Source organism: Rhamphochromis longiceps, linkage group LG16 (genome assembly GCF_057381845.1).
Source record: "Rhamphochromis longiceps isolate RC_006_pf linkage group LG16, R_longiceps_female_GT1.1, whole genome shotgun sequence".
In the NCBI taxonomy this organism is placed as follows: domain Eukaryota; kingdom Metazoa; phylum Chordata; class Actinopteri; order Cichliformes; family Cichlidae; genus Rhamphochromis; species Rhamphochromis longiceps.
Genome location: NC_140572.1, coordinates 3,749,727 through 3,769,696, shown reverse-complemented (window position 1 = coordinate 3,769,696; position 19,970 = coordinate 3,749,727). Strand labels below are relative to the sequence as shown.

Here is a 19,970-nt window from a genome sequence, read left to right as displayed (position 1 = left end):
CCTGTAACAACAGCCCGGCGCCGTGAGCAGTCGCCTTTTTTGCGCTCGCTATCCCTGCACTTTCTACCATCTGCAAACGCCACGGTGTTCGTGTCGTCATGAAAGACATGAACATCGAGCGTAAAAACAAAGGAGACTGCTACCGGCTTTTTATCTGCCGATCGCCGTGCTACGGTTGCAAGAAAAAGAAGCAGAAATGACGTTCTTTACGCGTTGAGACGTTCCCCGTCCGTCGGCTAAACGCTTGATTGAAACTTCAATGCGACAGTGACACCAAGTAGAATTATAAATGTCACATAGCCCCAAACATGTCTTTTTCAAAGCCTGCGGTGAAGAGAAAGGTTGGTGATGAGCACCGACAATTTCAGGAAAAGTGGGAAATGCAATATTTCTTTGTTGAGCACAGGGGCACCCCGACCTGTCTCATTTGCACAGAGAAAGTTGCGCTGCACAAGGAATACAATTTGAAACGTCATTACACAACTAGACATGCTGAGCTGGATGCAAAATACCAGGGAGACGAGAGAGCGAACCGGGTTGCCAGTCTTAAAACAGATCTACTGAGGCAGCAAGATTTCTCCAAGAAAGCAACCAAAGAGAATAATGCAGCAGTCGGAGCCACGTGGTTAGTGAGATGATTGCTAAAGCAGGGAAGCCATTCACAGAAGGTGCATTTGTCTAAAAGTGCATATTGCAGGCTGCAAATATAGTCTGTCCGGGAAAGAAAGGTCAGTTTAGCAACATCAGCCTTTCTGCCAACACCGCAGCAGATCGCATTTCTGACCTGTCAAGTGACATTTATGACCAACTGTGTGAGAAAGCCAAATGTTTCAGTGTATACTTAGTCGCTCTTGATGAGACCACAGACATCACCGACACTGCCCAGCTCCCAATGTATGTCCGTGGTGTTGATGACAGTTTTGAAGTGATGGAGGAGCTGCTCACAGTAATTCCAATGCATGGCCAGACCACCGCTCAGCAGATATTTACAAGCTGTGTGATGCCATTGAGAATGTTGGTTTGCCATGGAAGAGGTTTGTTGGAATAACAACAGATGGAGCGCCATCAATGACAGGGAGGAAACATGGACTGGTGGCACAAAACAAACTGGAAGAGGAAGGCGTGGAGGAGGCCATTGCTCTGCACTGCATCATCCATCAGCAGGTCCTTTGCAGCAAATGCCTGAAGTTTGACAATGTGATGTCTATTGTTGTGAAATGCATCAACCAAATCAGATCCAGGGGCTTAAAGCACCGAAGGTTCTGTGCTTTTTTAGAGGAAATGGAGTCAGAATATGGGGATGTGCTCGACTTCACTGAGGTACGTTGGCTCAGCAGGGGAAATGTATTAAAGAGACTTTTTGAGTTGAGAGCAGAAGTGAAGCCTTCATGGAGAAGGATGGAGTTAGTGTTCCTGTGCTAACTGATCCCAAATGGCTCATGGACTCAGCTTTTCTTGTTGATATGACACATGAGCTTAATGTACTGAACAAGACGTTACAAGGCCAGGGGCAACTTGACACCCCCCTCCTCCAATCCCTCTCTCAGCAGCAAGACATCTCCCCCCCCCCCCCCCCCTCTCCTCCCAAACATCTCCCAAATGTCACAGTGGATCAGGTCAGGAGACAACTGAGGAAGCTTCGCTCCAGAAAGGCAGCAGGCCCAGACAAGGTGTGTCCTAGGATGGTAAAGGCGTGTGCTGCTGAACTTGGGGAGCCGCTACAACGAGTCTTCAATCTCAGTCTGTGACTGGGGAGAGTGCCCGCCCTATGGAAGATATCCTGCATCGTCCCGGTCCCAAAAAGGAACCGGCCCAATGAGCTGAATGACTTCCGACCGGTGGCACTGACGTCACATCTTATGAAGACTCTAGAGCGGCTCTTTCTCAACCTCCTCCGACCACAGGTACAACATGCCCAGGACCCACTACAGTTTGCATACAAGGCGGATGTCGGAGTGGAGGATGCCATCCTGTACCTCCTGCACAGAGCCCACTCACACCTGGATGGGGGAGAAGGTCAGGATCCTGTTTCTTGACTTTTCCAGTGCCTTCAATACCATCCGGCCCTGTATGCTTCAGGAAAAACTTCAGGGGGAACAACTAAGCTGTAGATGTGTATATATATATCCACAACTACAGCTTAGTTGGGTTATGGGTTTATATATATATATATATATGTATGTGTGTGTGTGTGTGTGTGTGTGTGTGTACATATATATATATATATAATATTCTGTAACTGTAACTTCCGTCGGTGCTGTGCTTTTGGAAACCGAATTTCCCAGAGGAACCCACCCGAGGGATTAATAAAGTTTTATCTTATCTTATGACAAGATGAGAGCATTCTCCACAAAACTGTCGCTCTGGAAAGCTCAGCTCTCTCAGACAAACCTTTGCCATTTCCCAGCATGCAAGGCACTCGTGGATGCAGGCACACCATTCAGTGCTGACGAGTATGTTGATGTCATTTTGAGGCTACAGGAGGAATTTGATAACAGATTTGCTGACTTCAAGACACACAGAGCCACCTTTCACATTTTTGCGGACCCCTTCTCCTTTGATGTGCAAGATGCCCCTTCTGTGCTTCAAATGGAGCTCATTGAGCTGCAGTGCAACTCTGAACTCAAAGCAAAGTTCAGGGAGGTGAGTGGAAAAGCAGACACGCTTGGACAATTTTTGAGAGACTTGAGCCCTAGTTTCCCTCGGCTTTCCCGAATGTTCAAGCGGACCATGTGCCTTTTTGGTAGCACATACTTGTGCCAAAAGCTCTTCTTATTTTTCATATTTTGTGTTAAAAAATAAAAATAAAGAGATTTGAGAAGATTGGAATTTTTTAACCATGCCTTTCTTGTGGAAAACCTAATGCGGCCCAGCCTCACCCAGACTCTGCCTGCAGCGGCCCCCAGCTAAATTGAGTTTGATACCCCTGTCCTACACCATAAATCAGTAAGAGAGGGTACGACCTCTCTCATGGCCCCAAGTGGTGTGTGCATGCCAGAGCACTCTGGAAGGCACACAGAGTCTTTACAGACTACTAAGCATCGAACCTCTATCATTATGCAATCGATTATAAAACTAAGCATGTATGAGTAAATATTTTTAAGCATAACCCATATGGAAAAGACTAAAAACTTATTTGATGAAAGTCATACTCATGAAAGTAGCCACTTTCTCATTACTTTCATATATTGTTTTAGTAAGTATCCAAAACATTTTCATACAAGTTTCACACAAGACAGATACAAACTTTATAAGATTTATATATCTTTTCCATATGGGAAATGACAATCAACAATATAAAGCTTACAGCTGGTTTTACTAACAGAATTTATTTGTTTCTCAAATGAGAAAGGAGTGTTTCTCGATAGCTCTAAATCTTTAGTTCTTAACTTTTCCAGTGGGCCAAGGTCAACATTATCTGCTAATGCTAAATAGGCTGCCGTTATTAACTAATGCTAATTTGATGTGTATTAGCATTATGCACAAATGCTAACACTTACTTTTTAACAATGTGAGTAGCTAACGCTAACACTATTTCCCTTAACGTTATAACAATGTGAACGGCTAATGCTAACACTCTTTTCCCTAGCATTACAACAATCTGAGCTGCAAATGCTAAGTAGGCCGCCATTAGCACATACGTCTAATTTAAGGCAAATACGCATTAGACCCTAATGCTCATATCGTTTTCCTTTGCTTTATAACAATGTGAGCAGCTACTTCTAAATAGCATTAGCTAATAACAGCAGTCTAATTTAATGCAAGTTAGCATCATTTGAGTTATAACGATGTGAGGAGTTAATGCTAAGTATGCTGCCATTAGTGGTTAATTCTAATTAGGGGTGAATAATTATTACCAGGTAATGCTAATATTGTTTTCTCTTCCCTTTTAACAATGCGAGCAGCTAGTGCTAGGTAGGCTGATGCTAGCAGCTAATGCTAAAGCTAAAGCTAATTTGAAGTGAATTAGCATTACATTAGTGAGGAGTTAATGCTAAGTAGACTGCCATTAGCAGGTAATGCTAATTTTAGGTGAATAGGAATTGGCAGCTAATGATAATACCATATTTTCTTGCTTTATAACAATGTGACCAGCTAATGCTAAGTAGGTTGCCGTTATTAGCTAATACTAATTTGAGGTGAATTAGCATTATCCCCTTATGCTAACAATGTTTTTTCTTACTTTTTAACAATACGAGTAGCTAATATGAACACTTTTTTCTTTATCCGATTTTAACTTTTCCCCTGCGATGTGAAGAGTTAATGCTAAATAGGATGCCATTTGTGGTCAATTCTAATTTTAGACGAGAAAGCATTAGAAGCTAATGCTAATACCATATTTTCCTGTTTTATATCAATATCAGTAGGTAATGCTAAGTACGTAGCCATTATTAGCTAATGCTAATTTAGGTGAATTAGCATTATCCACTAATGCTAACAATGATTTTGCCAACTCTTTTCCCTTGCATTATAACAATATGAGCAGCTAATGCTAAGAAGGCTGCCATTATTAGGTAATGCTAATTATTATGTGTGCTAGCATTGTCCGCTGCTGCTAGCAATGTTTTATCTTACCTTTTAACAATATCAGCAGCTAATGCTAACACTACTTTCATTTCAGTTAAGCCTATTTAGCATTAAGAAGTTTTTGCTAAATAGGCTAATATTAATGGCTAATGCTAATTTTAGGTGAATAAGCATTGGCAACTAATGCTCATACCATATTCTCTTGATTTCTAACAATGTGAGCAGCTAATGCTAAGAAGGCTGCTGTTATTAGGTAATGCTAATTTAAATCGCTAATGCTAACAATGTTTTTTCTTACATTTTAACAATGTGATGTGTATTACCGTTAATAACTATTGCTAATTTGATGCGAGTTAGCATTACCCGATAATGATAACACTTTTCCCTTCCCTTTTAATAACGTGAGCAGAAAGTGCTTAGTAGGCTTATTCTAGCAGCTAATGCTAATTTGATGTGAATTAGCATTATATTCGTGAGGAGTTAATGCTAAGTAGGCTGCCATTAGTAGCTAAAGATAATTTGAGGTGAATAAGCATTAGTACCTAACGCTAACACCCCTTTCTCTTGTGTTATAATGACGTGAGACATTAATATTCTTCTCAAACAACAGAATGAGAATGAAATATTGATTCTAACAGGGCCCATAAATAGCATTAGCTTAGCAGCATTAGCTTATCAGAGTTTCCATCATGGTCACACAAATCCTTAGCAGAGCAAAGTGGCCTACTTAGCAATAGCTGCTCAAGTTGTAGAAAGGGAAAACAGTATTAGCATTAGCTGCTAAATGTGCACTTGATAACAAATCTATTGTGAATTCAGCTGTGAATGTAGAGTTTGTCATTATTTAAGCTTCCATTTCCAAATGTTAGCTGCTCCTGTCTGCCTCTTTGTCACACACACAGACTGAAATGATTCACAGCCTTATTCCATCCTTCTGTCAGCGTCACTGACTGTCACTGTGACTGTGGACATACAGCATGGGAAACATACACATGGCTGACACCTTATTAGGTACACAGTGGCCACTATCTCAGGTATAGTACACCTGTGACCTAATAAAGTGTATCTAAAGTTACAAAATGTTGTCTCTGTCCAAATATTTATGGACCTACCGTATTTTCGCAACTATAAGGTGCACATAAAAGCCTTAGATTTTCTTTAAAAAGTGCGGCACGCCCTATAGTGCAGTGCGCCCTGTGTGTTGTAAGGAGGACGTAGTAGAGAACACCATGAGAACGCTAAAGGGTGAAGTGTGGGCGTTGATCGTATATACCGGGACAATCGCATATACCTGTATAAAAGGACAGGTATGTGCATTATGCAGGACATCGTTGTTTTAACAACCCTGAAAATGGAAAAGAGACACGCTTACGAAGCACAGTTTAAACTGAAGGCCATCAGCTACGCGGAGGAACATGGAAATCGAGCAGCGGCGAGAGAATTTAAGATTAACGAATCGATTTTCTCTCTTCCCCCCCCTTCTCACCGTCTCTTCTCCCCTTTGGTTTCCTTTCTCTCCCTCTCTTTCTTTCATTCTTTCCCCCTGTCCTATCCCACAGTTATGTCTGTCCCGTTTGTAGCAACTGAAAATGAAATAAATTCATCATTATAATAAAGGTCAATCAAATGGACCAATATGGCAAGGCCATGATGATCCATTTGGTAAAATAAATCCGCTTGGCATCTTTCTTGGCCTTAAGACAACAATTCTGATGGCTATAGATCCAACCGGGACACAAAAAAAAAAAATTTAAAAAAAATAAATTAAAAAAAGATTAACGAATCGATGGTTCGCAAATGGAGGAAGCTAGAAAACAAGCTCCGGCAGGTCAAGAAAACGCAGCTGAGTTTCCGCGGACATAAGGCGAGGTGGCCCGAGTTGGAGGAAAGGCTCGAGCGGTGGATCATCGAGCAAAGAACGAGCGGGAGAAGCGTTTCGACGGTCACCATTCGGCTAAAAGCAGTTTCACTAGCTGAAGAGATGAACATTGAACATTTCCAAGGAGGTCCGTCTTGGTGCTTTCGTTTTATGAAACGGTGCCATTTTTCCATCCGGACCAGGACTACGGTAGCGCAGCAACTTCCAGCGGATTATAAGGAAAAGCTGGCCATCTTCCGCTCCTACTGCAGCAAACACATCGGCGACAAACACATCCAGCCCAGCCACATCACAAACATGGACGAGGTCCCGCTCACTTTCGACATCCCGGTGAGTCACACTGTGGAGAAGAAGGGGACCAGCACGGTAGCGATAAGCACAACGGGGCACGAAAAGTCTTCTTTTACTGTTGTGCTTGGCTGCCATGCTAATGGACAGAAACTGCCGCCTATGGTGATTTTTAAGCGAAAGACTTTGCCTAAAGAGAAGTTTCCAGCAGGAATCATCATTAAGGCAAATGAAAAGGGCTGGATGGATGAGGAAATGATGAAAGACTGGCTGAGGGAGGTGTATGTAAGGAGACCAGGTGGTTTTTTCCACGCATCACCATGCGATGGATGACCGATGGAGACCACAGTTTCACCAAGAGTGGAAGGCAGTGCCGGGCGAGTTACGCCACAATTTGCCAATGGATTGTAGATGCTTGGGCTAACATGTCTGCTGGCACTGTTGTTCGAGCTTTCGCAAAAGCCGGCATCATTTCTGAGGAGCCGCACGGCACGGAAAGTGACTCTGACAGTGAAGAAAGTGAACCTGGAATATTTGATGGAGATTTAGCGCAGCTGTTCAATTCAGACACAGAGGATGAGGACTTCGATGGGTTTGATTGATGATAAAAATGTGAGTACCAAACTTTGTTTTGCTTCTGCTTTATTTTTAAATACGCACACTTGTATGCTTGTGTGTTGTTGATGATGACGATTACTGGTAATAAAAATGTGAGTAAGGTACCGAACTCAGGTTTGCTCCCGCTTTATTTTTAAATACGCATACGGTACTTGTATGCGCCCTATAATCCAGTGCGCCTTATGTGTGTGTTAAATACAGTAATGGCACACATAACTGAGACTGCGCCTTTTAGTACAGTGCGTCTTATGGTCGTGAAAATACGGTAACTGTAGGTCTACTTTTAATGAAACTCTCAACATATCAGTTATCATTAATGTTCCTGCAAACAGACTCCTTGGAGACCCCCTACATAAATATCCATGTACTATCCAGCTAGACTAGTGTGTCTGTCCCTGAAAATATTCCTGCATGTGTGATTGTTCATGTCTCATCTGCAGGAAACAAACAGGAAGTGAGTGAAGGACACAGGAAATGTTTCCAGCTCTTCCTCCTCTATCAGACATTCTCTCCATACCTGAGAGTGTCCAGTCTCCAGCCTGGATCCTTCAGTCCAGCCGACAGCAGCTTCATTCCTGAGTCACCTGGATGATTGTAGCTCAGGTCAAGCTCTCTCAGATGGGAGGGGTTGGAGCTCAGAGCTGAGGCCAGAGAAGTACAGCCTTCCTCTGTGATCAGACAGCCTGACAGACTGCAGACACACAAAACAACAATCCGTCTGTTATCCATCTCTATGGCAGCATAACTAAGGGATGGTTCAGGGTCACCTGATCCAGCTCTAACTATAAGTTTTATCAAAAAGGAAAGTTTGAAGCTGATCGTCAAAGTAGAGAGGGTGTCTGTCTCCTGAACTCAAACTGGGAGCTGCTTCCACACCCAGTCCAACATAGCCAGGCTTTCTTTGTGTTTCCTGCTTTGACAAAACCTCAAATCCCAGTCAGAGATGGTGAGCATCATCACAGTGATGATCATTTCTCTGTTAACCCAGGCTTTCTACTTCAGGATCTGTGCACGCTCACAGAAGAAGGAGACCTTTAAACATCATTTCACTAAATGGATGGACTGAGCTCAGCCTACAGATGAACTGGATAAATAAAAGATTTGACCTCAGTGTGCTCAGTGTTCCTGTCTATTCCTAACATATTCCTAACATGATAGCTGCACTTTAGAGCTCTAAAACTGGAACTGACACATATTTAAACTCTACATGTCACTCAGTACATTCAGTTCTGACACTCGCCCACAGTCCAACAAAGGAAACATGGAGATCACATCAGTTTGTCACCAAAGTCTAATTATTCCAGAGGGCAGTGTTGATACAACTAAAGGTATTTTTAAGCAAAGTTGAGTTTTTTATTGTCGGAGTACTTCAAGTCTGAAGTATCACTTACACGCTGTTGATGGAAGCAAACAAAGCACCCACACAAACAGCGGTGGGAGGCTTGGGCAGACTACGTAGGATCAGCTTGTGGGAGGAGTCTAGATAAACCAAAGAAAGACAAGCTAACAAACGCCACAGTGAAGTGAGTAGCTACAAACTGCAGGCCGATTAGTGTTGTTGAAGAAGTCGGTCTGAGGACCGTTCTTAGGATCAACAAATGACGGCATGTATGAGCCTCCCTCAAGACGCACCATCACAAGAAGAACACATAAGCTGTAGAAAAAGGAGAGACTATGAAAGCCACAGCGTTACAACGTGCACCAGCTGTTGGTCTCTCTGGAGACTACTGGGCGTGGCAGGGTAACCATGGTTACTTGGAAGTTACAGTACATGATATTAATGAAGAGTGGGAGCTGCGTTCTATAGCAAATAATTTGTTTTGAGGTAATCAGCTGATCTTACTTTAACCGGAAGCCCTTCGCAATAATTGCAAAGCCTTTATTTTGTACAACTACCATCAGTTCGTCTGTACTGATGGTAACTTAAAGTTACACTCATGCCGTTTAGTTTCTATAGTGTATGTAGTAGAAGTATACTACAGTACCCTGATCACTGATAGGATAGATTTATGTAGATATACACCTTTGTGTTTAACATTACTGCATTATAGTACTGTGATCTTTGTCCTTATATATGGCTATATTAGCTATACTGATGTATGTACATATATGTACGTACATATAACTGGATATGTAACTTATCTATTCATCTTATTTGTCATGTATTTGTATTGTGTACTTCCTTTTTGTAAGAAACCACACACGTGATCACAGCCACAAGAATCAATCAGTGAAAGAATAAAGTGCCTCAAACCGAACCTTAAGCTCCTTATTCCACACGCTGGGATCATTTGGCCTTCAGTGGTGTTCTGGCTGACACACCGGAGTGAACGGAGTGCTAAAGAGTGAATCGAACACACCAGTGTCATCCCTGATATCTCCACTACATTTAATCGTCCTTCAGCTTGTGGCTGCCGTTAGCTGGACTGCTAGTTAGCTGATCTGCTAGTTAGCCGGTGTGCTAGTTAGCCAGTGTGCTAGTTAGCCGGTTCGCTAACCAGTAGGTTACAAGATGAGCTTGTCTGTCTGATGAGCCAGCTCTCTCTGTCTTGGTCATTTTGTCCTTGGGCAAGACACTTCACCTACCGCTTACTGGTGATGACCAGAGGGGCCGATGGCGCGATATGGAAGCTACAACTGTAGCTTACCTACACCAGTGTGTGAATGCGAGAGTGAATGAATAGTGGAATTGTAAAGGGTCCTTGAGGGTCTCGAAAAGCGGTATATAAATGCAATCCATTATTATTATTAAGAGGGTCTTTAGGCCTGACTGTGCTCATTCTTCCTCCAATCTCTCCTTACCAAAGATAACAACTACATCAGTATTAGCTCAATAACAATTTCTGCAATTCAATTGTGGACATTCATTTTTAAACCTTGTGTAAAACGATAAAACCTAAAAGTCCGAGTATTATTCTTTGTGCAAACAGCTCTTGCAGGTTACCCCGGACTTAATAATTAAATAATAATAATAATGATAAAAATAACCTTTCCTTTGAGCAGCTGTTCAGGCTACTAAACACATCCCAGAAATAACAAGTGACACCATTAATAGTGGAGCTACCTTTAACAGGTGAAACTGATTTGACCTATAAGGCTACTGCAGTTACTTCTTATCAGGTTTAGTAGGGAAGACATCTGGATGAGGTAGTTAGTAGTATGTAGTTAGTACCGGGCGACTCCCCTCCCCCACATCGGCACCAGAACCCTGTATTAACTACAGGGTAAGACTGCCTGTTTTATCAAACTATGGCCATTACTACTGTGATCATTTTCAGCCCAGTGTGCCGCTCTCTCTGCTGGGATGAACCACTGGAGCTCACCCAGTCATCCCTTTCTTTCTCTCAAGAAGAAGTGAAATAAATGTATTTATTATGTTACGAGTCTAATATTCTTTAAATTAAACTGTAATGAATAAATGAAGCAAGAAGATTTGGTGGCTCCAAGTGTTGTAGAAGAAAAGATAAACATCTCATTTTGAGAAATCAGCCTTTAAAATTAAGTAAGTACTGTGAATAAAAAACAAACAGCGAACCAATCAGTAGTCGACAATGTCCTCCTAATTTCATTCAAAAAGAAATCAAATATATATATTATGGGCCCAAAGGAGCCTAAATCTTTAAATTAGGCAGTACATGAAGTATTTTTTTAAATAAACAAAGACATGACTATAACAACTTTTAGTAATTCAGAGTCCAATTATCCACTCAAATGTAAATAAAAGTTCACTTGACAGCTGTATAAAAGTTACCTGTTTATACAATAATATAAGTCACATTTCAAATGATCATCTGTGGAAAAGTTTGAATCCTGACCTGAGAGTTTCCACTGCACACTGTGAACTCTTTAGTCCAGCGGACAGAAGCTTCACTCCTGAATCCTGCAGGTCAGAGTTACTCAGGTCCAGCTCTCTCAGACTGGAGGACTGGGAGCTGAGGACTGAGGACAGAGCTTCACAGCTTCTCTCTGACAGGTTACAGCCACTCAGTCTGTAAAATAAAAGACAGTCTATACAACAAATACTCATGTAGAGTTTGTTAATACATTTCACAACATTAAAACATTAAATTAAATCTTGACTTTCTATTTTTAAAGGAAACATAAACATACTAAGATACAACATCATATGGATGAACTTTAATTAATAATTCTAAAAACTAAATGTTTTCTGATCTGACCTCAGAGTATTCAGTTTACAGTTTAAACGTTGTAGTCCAGCAGACAGAAGCTTCACTCCTGAATCCTGCAGCTTTCTGATACTCAGGTCCAGCTCTGTCAGACTAGAGGACTGCGAGCTGAGAACTGAGGACAGAGCTTCACAGTTTTCCTCTGAGAGTTCACAGATGTTAAGTCTGAAGATAAAAACATGAATACAGATTGTTGTTAAAGTGTAATCAGAGTGCAATAGCTTATTGTCTTGTGGTGAGCAGGTTAGTAAAACTTCACTTTAACTTTGAAATGAATAAAAATGCTATGAAACAAGGATAACTGGATAAAGACATAAACAAAAACAAACATCAAACACACAAACAAACAGAACTAAACCGAATACAAATTGATCTGACCTCAGAACATTCAGTTTGGCATGTGGACTCTCCACTGCAGCAGACAGAAGCTTTACTGCTGAAGCCTTCAGGCTGTTGGTACTCAGGTCCAGCTCTCTCAGACTACAGGACTGGGAGCTGACCACTGACAACAAATTTTCACAGCCTTCCTCTGAGACGTTACAGCTGCTCAGTCTGTGAGAGAAAGGGAAAAAACCAAAACAAAAAAAACAAACAATATATGTGATCAAATTAAATTTGTTTATATGTTGAACCCTTTTTTAATTTTTTTTTATTTTAAACCTTTGAGACTATGAGTGCTACCAGTCCAGTGCACACGATTGGTACCTTGATGGTACCTTGCTCAGGGGTACCACAAGGTAACTATTCGGTGGATTCGACCCCTGACCTTATGATCATGGGGCGACCACTCTGCCTACTGAGCTAATAATTCTGTGTACACTATCATACAATATTAACTAAAACAATTATTTTAGAAAATTTTACTAATTCAATAATCATTATGCTCATTACCTGTGTATTGTGAAGAACACTGGATTTTAAACACTAGCTGTATAAAACTCTTCCTGTTAAAGGTGTGTATAAAGGAAATGAGCTGAAATCCTGTCTTCCTTCTCTCAACCCAACCAGTCGCATCAGATGGCCCCGCCCCTCCCTGAGCCTGGTTCTGCTGGAGGTTTCTTCCTGTTAAAAGGGTGTTTTTCCTTCCCACTGTCGCCAAAATGCTGCTCATAGGGGGTCATATGATTGTTGGGTTTTTCTCTGTATCTATGAGGTGCCTTGAGGCGACTTTTGTTGTGATTTGGAGCTATATAAATAAAATTGAATTAAATTGAAAATGCAGACTTCATGGAGAATGTTTGCTGTCAGGATATATCAAAGACAAAGCAGAGATCGATCCAGTCTCTTCCACTAAGCCCACACAGGGACAGACAACCACTCTCACTCACACCTGCATGAAGTTTAGATCACCAGGTAATCTAACTGCATGTCTGTGGACAGTGGGAGGAAACTGTAGAGGACCCAGAGAATAATTCTGTGGGAACACTGGTTATGGAAGCCTTACAGTTACACATATGGTTACTGACAAGAAACACGACCTTAGAGGCAATTTCAGTAATAAAGACCGAGTTTCTCCCTCCATACGGGATGAAAACATGACAGCACAGCAGAGATTTATATTTAAAAAGGGAGGGTGTGCACTGAAAGTGAGATACAAACTTGAACTTAAATTATGAACATCAGAAAAAGATGTAGGTGAAGTCTGGCAGGTGAAGTTTGTGCTTTAGAATAAAACAACCAAACTCCTGGAGTTGGAGACAAGTGAACAAGCTGAGGATAATAAACCTGTCAGAGGGGCTGAAGCATCAGAGCTCATGTTCTTATAGGCTGGGTCTGGATTGTCCTTTGATAAGAGTTACAGAACAAAGTGTGTTTTAGAAATGCTGGAGTGAAACATTTAAATTACCATATATTTACTGAGTGACAGATGATCATTTAATTTACTATTTTAAAAAAAGTTACAGTGCTCTTTGAACTCAGCATTTCTGATTTATTTCCCATGATTTTAACAATGAAGCGATGACAACATGTTTACTTACAGAGCTTTGTTGGAGGCTTTGACCACTGGCAGCATTCTCAGAAGAGCCTCCTCTGAAGCAGAGTATTTCTTGAAGTCAAACTCATCCAGATCTTCTTCTGATGACAGTAAGATGAAGGTCAGAGCTGAGCACTGAGCAGGAGACAGTTCACCTGTGGAGACACTTCCTGAAGTCCTGTATTGTTGGATCTCCTCCACTAGAGAACGATCATTCAGTTCATTCAGACAGTGGATCAGATTGATGCTTTTCTCTGCAGACAGATTCTCACTGAGCTTCTTCTTGATGTACTGGACTGTTTCCTGATTGGTCTGTGAGCTACTTCCTGTCTGTGTCAGCAGGGCTCGTAAGAGAGTCTGATTGGTCTGCAGTGAAAGACCCAGGAGGAAGCGGAGGAACAAGTCCAGGTGTCCATTTGGACTCTGTAAGGCCTTGTTCACAGCACTCTGGTAGAAGGGTTTCTCTGCAGATTCTCCTGTTTCAGACTTCTGGGAGGTTGTTTGTTGTTCTTCCAGCAGATTGAGTCCAGAGTTGATGAAGGTCAGATGGACATGAAGAGCAGCCAGAAACTCCTGAACACTCAGATGGATGAAGCAGAACACCTTGTCCTGGTACAGTCCTCTCTCCTCTTTAAAGATCTGTGTGAACACTCCTGAGTACACTGAGGCTGCTCTGATATCGATGCCACACTCTGTCAGGTCTGATTCATAGAAGATCAGGTTTCCTTTCTGCAGCTGATCAAAAGCCAGTTTTCCCAGAGACTCCATCATCTTCCTGCTCTCTGGACTCCAGTGTGGATCTGTCTCAGCTCCTCCATCATACTTGACCTTCTTCACTTTGGCCTGAACCACCAGGAAGTGGATGTACATCGCAGTCAGGGTCTTGGGTAGCTGTCCTCCCTCTCTGGTTTCCAGCACATCCTCCAGAACTGTAGCAGTGATCCAGCAGAAGACTGGGATGTGACACATGATGTGGAGGCTTCGTGATGTCTTGATGTGGGAGATGATGCTGCTGGCCTGCTCCTCATCTCTGATTCTCTTCCTGAAGTACTCCTCCTTCTGTGGGTCAGTGAACCCTCTGACCTCTGTCACCATGCCAACACAGTCAGGAGGGATCTGATTGGCTGCTGCAGGTCGTGTGGTTATCCAGAGGCAAGCAGAGGGAAGCAGTTTCCCCCTGATGAGGTTTATCAGCAGCACATCCACTGAGGTGGACTTTCTAGGGTCAGTTAGGATTGTAGTTTTGTGGAAGTCCAGAGGAAGTCGACACTCATCCAGACCATCAAAGATGAACACAACCTGGAAGTCTTCAAAGCTGCAGATTCCTGCTTCTTTGGTTTCAGTAAAGAAGTGATGAACAAGTCCCACCAAGCTGAACTTTTCCTCTTTCAGCACATTCAGCTCTCTGAAAGTGAATGGAAATATGAACTGGATGTCCTGGTTGGCTTTGTCTTCAGCCCAGTCCAGGCTGTATTTCTGTGTTAAGACTGTTTTCCCAATGCCAGCCACTCCCTTTGTCAGCACTGTTCTGATTGGTTCGTCTCTTCCAGGTGAGGCTTTAAAGATGTCTTCTTGTCTGATTGTTGTTTCTGGTCTGTCTGGTTTCCTGGATGCTGTTTCAATCTGTCTGACCTCATGTTCATCATTGACCTCTGCAGTCCCTCCCTCTGTGATGTAGAGCTCTGTGTAGATCTGATTCAGGAGGGTTGGGCTTCCTGCTTTAGCGATGCCCTCAAACACACACTGGAACTTCTTCTTCAGAGCAGATTTAAGGTTACGATGACAAACTGTAGCTGGAAGTTCTGAATAATAATAATAAAAATACAACTTTAACAATCACATTATGCAAAATGCTGATGACAATTTCTGACCCACTGAGAAATGACTGAACACACTGGTGCCACAAGTCACTCATTTATCCAGCAGCTTAAATCTTTAGATAAATCCTCTTACGTCTCTGCAGACGGTCAGCCAGCTCCTCCTGCTTCATTCTCCTCAGGAAGTCCACTGTGATCTTCACAAATGCCTCTCTGCTGTTTCTCCTCTGCTCATCATCCTCCCTCTGAAACTCCAAGCACTGGGGCTTATTTGGATTCAGAGCCTTCTGGATCTTCTTCAGCTCGTTCTTCACAAAAGTGATGATGTTGTCCTCCAGCAGCTGGAACAGAATATTTATGAATGACCCACCACTCCGAACTTCAGTCTCCACAACATCCACTTCCGAACGATCAAGGGGCATATCATCCACGAACTCTTTACCAATTATAGGTTTGACTTTATCTTATTAACTGAGACTTTGTCCACAACTCCATGATCCCAAAACGTTGATTCTGTTCATATGAATGCAGTGATTTAAGTGGGAGAAACATTTCACTGGTGTTCAGAGCTGAACTACCAACAGGTTGAGAATCGAAGCCAGAAACTTGGAGATGTTTCAGGTGACTCATACAGACAACTGGTCTTAAAGGTAGATATTACGATATTACGTATCGGTATCGGTCCGATACTGACCTAAATTACTGGATCGGATATCGGAGAGGAATAAAAAATGTAATCCGATCCATTAAATATCAAAAAAGCACCTCACAGAACTTGCGACACGGCGTAACTTGGCTCATAACCGTAGCACGTCGGAGCAGTGTGCTCACGTGATGGAGCGGCTGTGTGTATTTGTAGCTTCGGCATTTCATCTCCGAGGAAGTTTTCCCAGAGAGAAGTAAAGCAAGTGTGTAAGTTCATCTCTGAATGTTTGTAAAGCATTCCCACATTAAGCTTAACAACCGATATATGAAGTGACTGCCTCTCTCTCTCTCTCTCCTGCTGCTACTTCAATCATGAAACTGCTTAATGATCAGCTGATCGGCTTTTCTGTCGCGAGTCCGTCTCTCTTCTTTGTTTTTGGCCCACTTTGCACCAGAATAAGGAAACCAGAGGCTGAACAACAGCAGCACGTTTAAGCTTGATAAGCTGTTGTTAGAATTTATTTAATATTACTTTCTACACCAGGATCTTTTTCTACGTAGCTAACACTGGTAACTGTGCAGGGGCGGATCTAGCAAAGTTTAGCCAGGGGGGCCGATAGGGCATGAACAGGGAAAAGGGGGCACAAAGATAGTTAGCTGTCGATGATTTTCTCAGTAAGATTGTAGGATTTTGAGTTATTCTTCAGATTTATTTAAACTCCTATATTGTGCAGTGTTGAGCGACCCATAATTTCTCTGTACTTTTCATAACAGAAGCCAGACTTTCAGCTAGTTTTTCTTTTTTAAGTGCTCTAATTTCCATCATGTTTGTCATTTATTGCTCAAAGATGTTGAAGAAACAGTTATTCAGCTTCATTCCCACTGATCTCGACTACAAACTGTTTCACTTTGGTTTTTGTTTAAAGCCTCGATGTTTAAAATGTTTCCCTGTGATCACATTTGCACCGTCTGATTTCAAAGTTTGTTTGTTTTGGTCATTTAGTCCACAGAGTCCTTGGTGTTCTGAAAGGGACCTATAAATAAATGCATTATTATTAATATTAATAATAAAGTAGTTGTTGTACATGTACAGACCATAAATATGGAGTCCAGCTGTGTTTGATGCTGCTGGGCAGACTGACCACTGGGAACCTCTGAGCTGTGCTGCTCCACTCTGTGGAGGAACCATGAAGGATTAGATCAACACAGGATAAAGATCCAGGAGTTTCTGCTCAAATAACTTCATCTGAATCAAGTCTGTCAAGTTTTAAACTCTCAGATTGTGAACATATCAGTAATTTTCAGTCTGTTTTCATGGACGTCCTTTCAGTGGTGATGTCAGGGATGATTTTGAAGAAGCTCATCAAACTGAACCATCAGCAGATCACTGCTCCAAAACCAGAACATGATCCGAGTCTCCCTCCACCACCAGAACACCAGCTTTACTAACGTGGTAGATCAGTGTAGTACAGATCAATAACTGATGAGTCATTTGATCAAAATCACTGAGTGCTTCACGTCTGACCCTCTGATGCTTCTGTAGACATTTTGCATATTTAATGAATGTCTGACAGTTTTACATTCATTCTATGAACACAGTGGAAATGTTGTGTTATAGTCTCCATGTTGTTTCCAGCATCATAAATTCTTAAGTTCAGAAAATTAGATTCTTTCTTCACAGCTGAAAAACAACAACATTTATTCTCTATTGAAATCTGCATCGTCCACTCCAAAGGTCACAATCTGAAGGTAACATCTGGTTTTGTTCCCTGTGGTTAACTCTGAGCATCAGTATGGTGGGATTTATCCACTACATCCACACCACTGTGGTTCAGTGTTGTCCTGATGGAGTAACAGCAGCCAGTATGATCCAGGCTTTAGCTGCTGGGTCTCTGTGTGACCTCTCAGACTGTTTAACAGATCAGACACAAAGAGAATCAGAGCAGCTCTGTTCTTTAAAGACAAACATGAACCCACTCAGGTCACACTTTCCCCACAGATATGAGCATCACTGTCCTCAAACAGCAAATGACCAAGTCGAACATTTGGATCTTTTCTCTTTCATTGTTTTCTTTTTAATGAATCTTTGTAACAATCTGAGGATGTTTCAGGTCATATTTATCCAGGAAACACAAACATGTAAAGGAGTCATCACAGCTCTCTGACCTCGTTGCTCCAGGTTCACCACTGAAGTCTGGAGGTCGAACTTTGGACCAGTCACTCCTCACAGACGGACAGCTGGACCCTGCAGACTGTGACCTCTGACCTCTGCAGACACAAACATGATTGAAGCAGCTGTGATCACACAGACTGCAGATAATGCAGCTGTTTCCTGTCAGTAACATCCTCTTAGATTAGAGTTCAGCTTTTTACAGGAAAACTGGACAAAACTGATTTTTGTTACAAACTCATTTTCATTTCCTCTCAGCTCACAAACACAGTCAGACAATCAACCAGAGTCAACACTGATTATAATGTCAGTGCAGAATTATTTCTGTTACTCAGTGAGTTCAGCTCTCTGACCTCGTTGCTCCAGGTTCACCACTGAAGTCTGGATTTAGATCTTTGGACCGGTCGCTCCTCACAGACGGACAGCTGGACCCTGCAGACTCTGCTCTGTCCTCCTCTTCCTCCATCATCATCTTCAGTCAGTCTGAGAGGTAAACCACAAACACTCAGTGAGTTCACATTAACAGGAGTAACTGAGTTACAGTCGCTGACCTATGACCTGTCATGTAACCTAGAAACCAGGTCAATATGTCTGCAGGTTCAGTCATCCAGGTCATGTGATCTAAGGAGCTTGGAGAGAAAAGAGACGTCTTTAAGTTTCTGGAAGACGTTTCATCTGAGAAGCTTCTTCAGCTCTAAAACCAAACGGTGGAGAGTCCCAGATATTTAAACCTGAGAGGGAAAGAAAGCATGTCGCTGACCCACCACTGATGTTATTTCAAGGAGGAAACTGAGAGCCTTTGCACCAGGAGCACAAACATCAGCTCCAGCAATGATCCACTGATGTGTTTTTATTCCATGTATGAATGTTGTTATTGACAGAGATGACGTTTGTGTGTCAGTGATGCAGTGACTGTTGTTGTTACCTGTACAGGCTGGTTAGACTCTATGAAACAGATCATACAGATCTCTGCATGTTAGAAGAGACTATTAAAGGTCATGAATGAGACAAAGGCAGGGAGGCGTCCTTTACAGCTAAACAGCAGAGTGAGAGAACAGCCAGCACCTCTACATTTATCACATTATACAGCACATGTATGATACTGACAGGGATGAGAAGAATTTAGTGATTCTGATCCCATCATTGATATTACTTATTGATTCTCAGTAGCTCTGCTCTGACAGTCACCACCATCACTGAGCAGCATATCAAAGACATTTGTGCACATTAACTGCATGTTGTGGCTCAAATGTTTGTGCATGTTGGAGGCATTTCCTCTTTGTTGTGATCAGTGTTGGTCATTACTCAAAACAGTCATTATTACACATATTACACAGAACACTTTAATTAAAAGTAATGGAGTACGTTACTTCATTACTCCTCATAACATTACTTTGATGTTACTGTGTAAAATAAACAAATGAGCATGTAACAACATAAAGCTGAGGTACAGCCCCACACACCAACACAGATCCTGATGAGGTCACGTGATGTTTCTCTGAGTGTTTATGAACACAAATCAAAGATGAAACAGCACAAAGACACTTCAAAGTGATTCTACTGTAGAAACATGAACAGGTAGAAACCTGCAGCCTGACTGCTCATCACTTTGTTACCTGTTCAAGTTCAGCAGCAGCAGCTCACTTTATCATTGTGAAAACAAAAATGTCAAAAACATTGCTATTCTCTATAAAACAAAGCATGTCCTGAACAAAAAATCATTATACACACTTTATTGTACTCTGTTGCTTCCATATACACTCAACAAAAATATAAACGCAACACCTTTGTTACTGCTCCCATTCCCCATGGGATGGACGTAGAGACCTAAAATTCATTCCAGATACACAATATAACCATCCCT

The 19,970-nt window shown here is 42.0% G+C and overlaps 1 protein-coding gene across 1 annotated transcript in view; it reads right to left on the bottom strand.

The window, feature by feature from the left end:
• The window catches only part of LOC146650404 (uncharacterized), a 23,946-nt gene extending 5,361 nt beyond the window's left edge, over nt 1–18,585 (bottom strand). The window contains exons 1-9 of the mRNA XM_085385459.1: nt 18,460–18,585; nt 18,103–18,204; nt 17,032–17,110; nt 15,428–15,632; nt 13,479–15,276; nt 11,878–12,051; nt 11,491–11,664; nt 11,128–11,301; nt 7,830–8,003 (exon numbers count right to left, since the gene is read on the bottom strand). Of these exons, the coding sequence (XP_085241585.1) occupies nt 7,830–8,003; nt 11,128–11,301; nt 11,491–11,664; nt 11,878–12,051; nt 13,479–15,276; nt 15,428–15,632; nt 17,032–17,110; nt 18,103–18,204; nt 18,460–18,578 (2,999 nt within the window). The 5' untranslated portion in view covers nt 18,579–18,585. The remainder of the gene's footprint in view (nt 1–7,829; nt 8,004–11,127; nt 11,302–11,490; nt 11,665–11,877; nt 12,052–13,478; nt 15,277–15,427; nt 15,633–17,031; nt 17,111–18,102; nt 18,205–18,459) is intronic.
• Nucleotides 18,586–19,970: the final 1,385 nt, after the last annotated feature.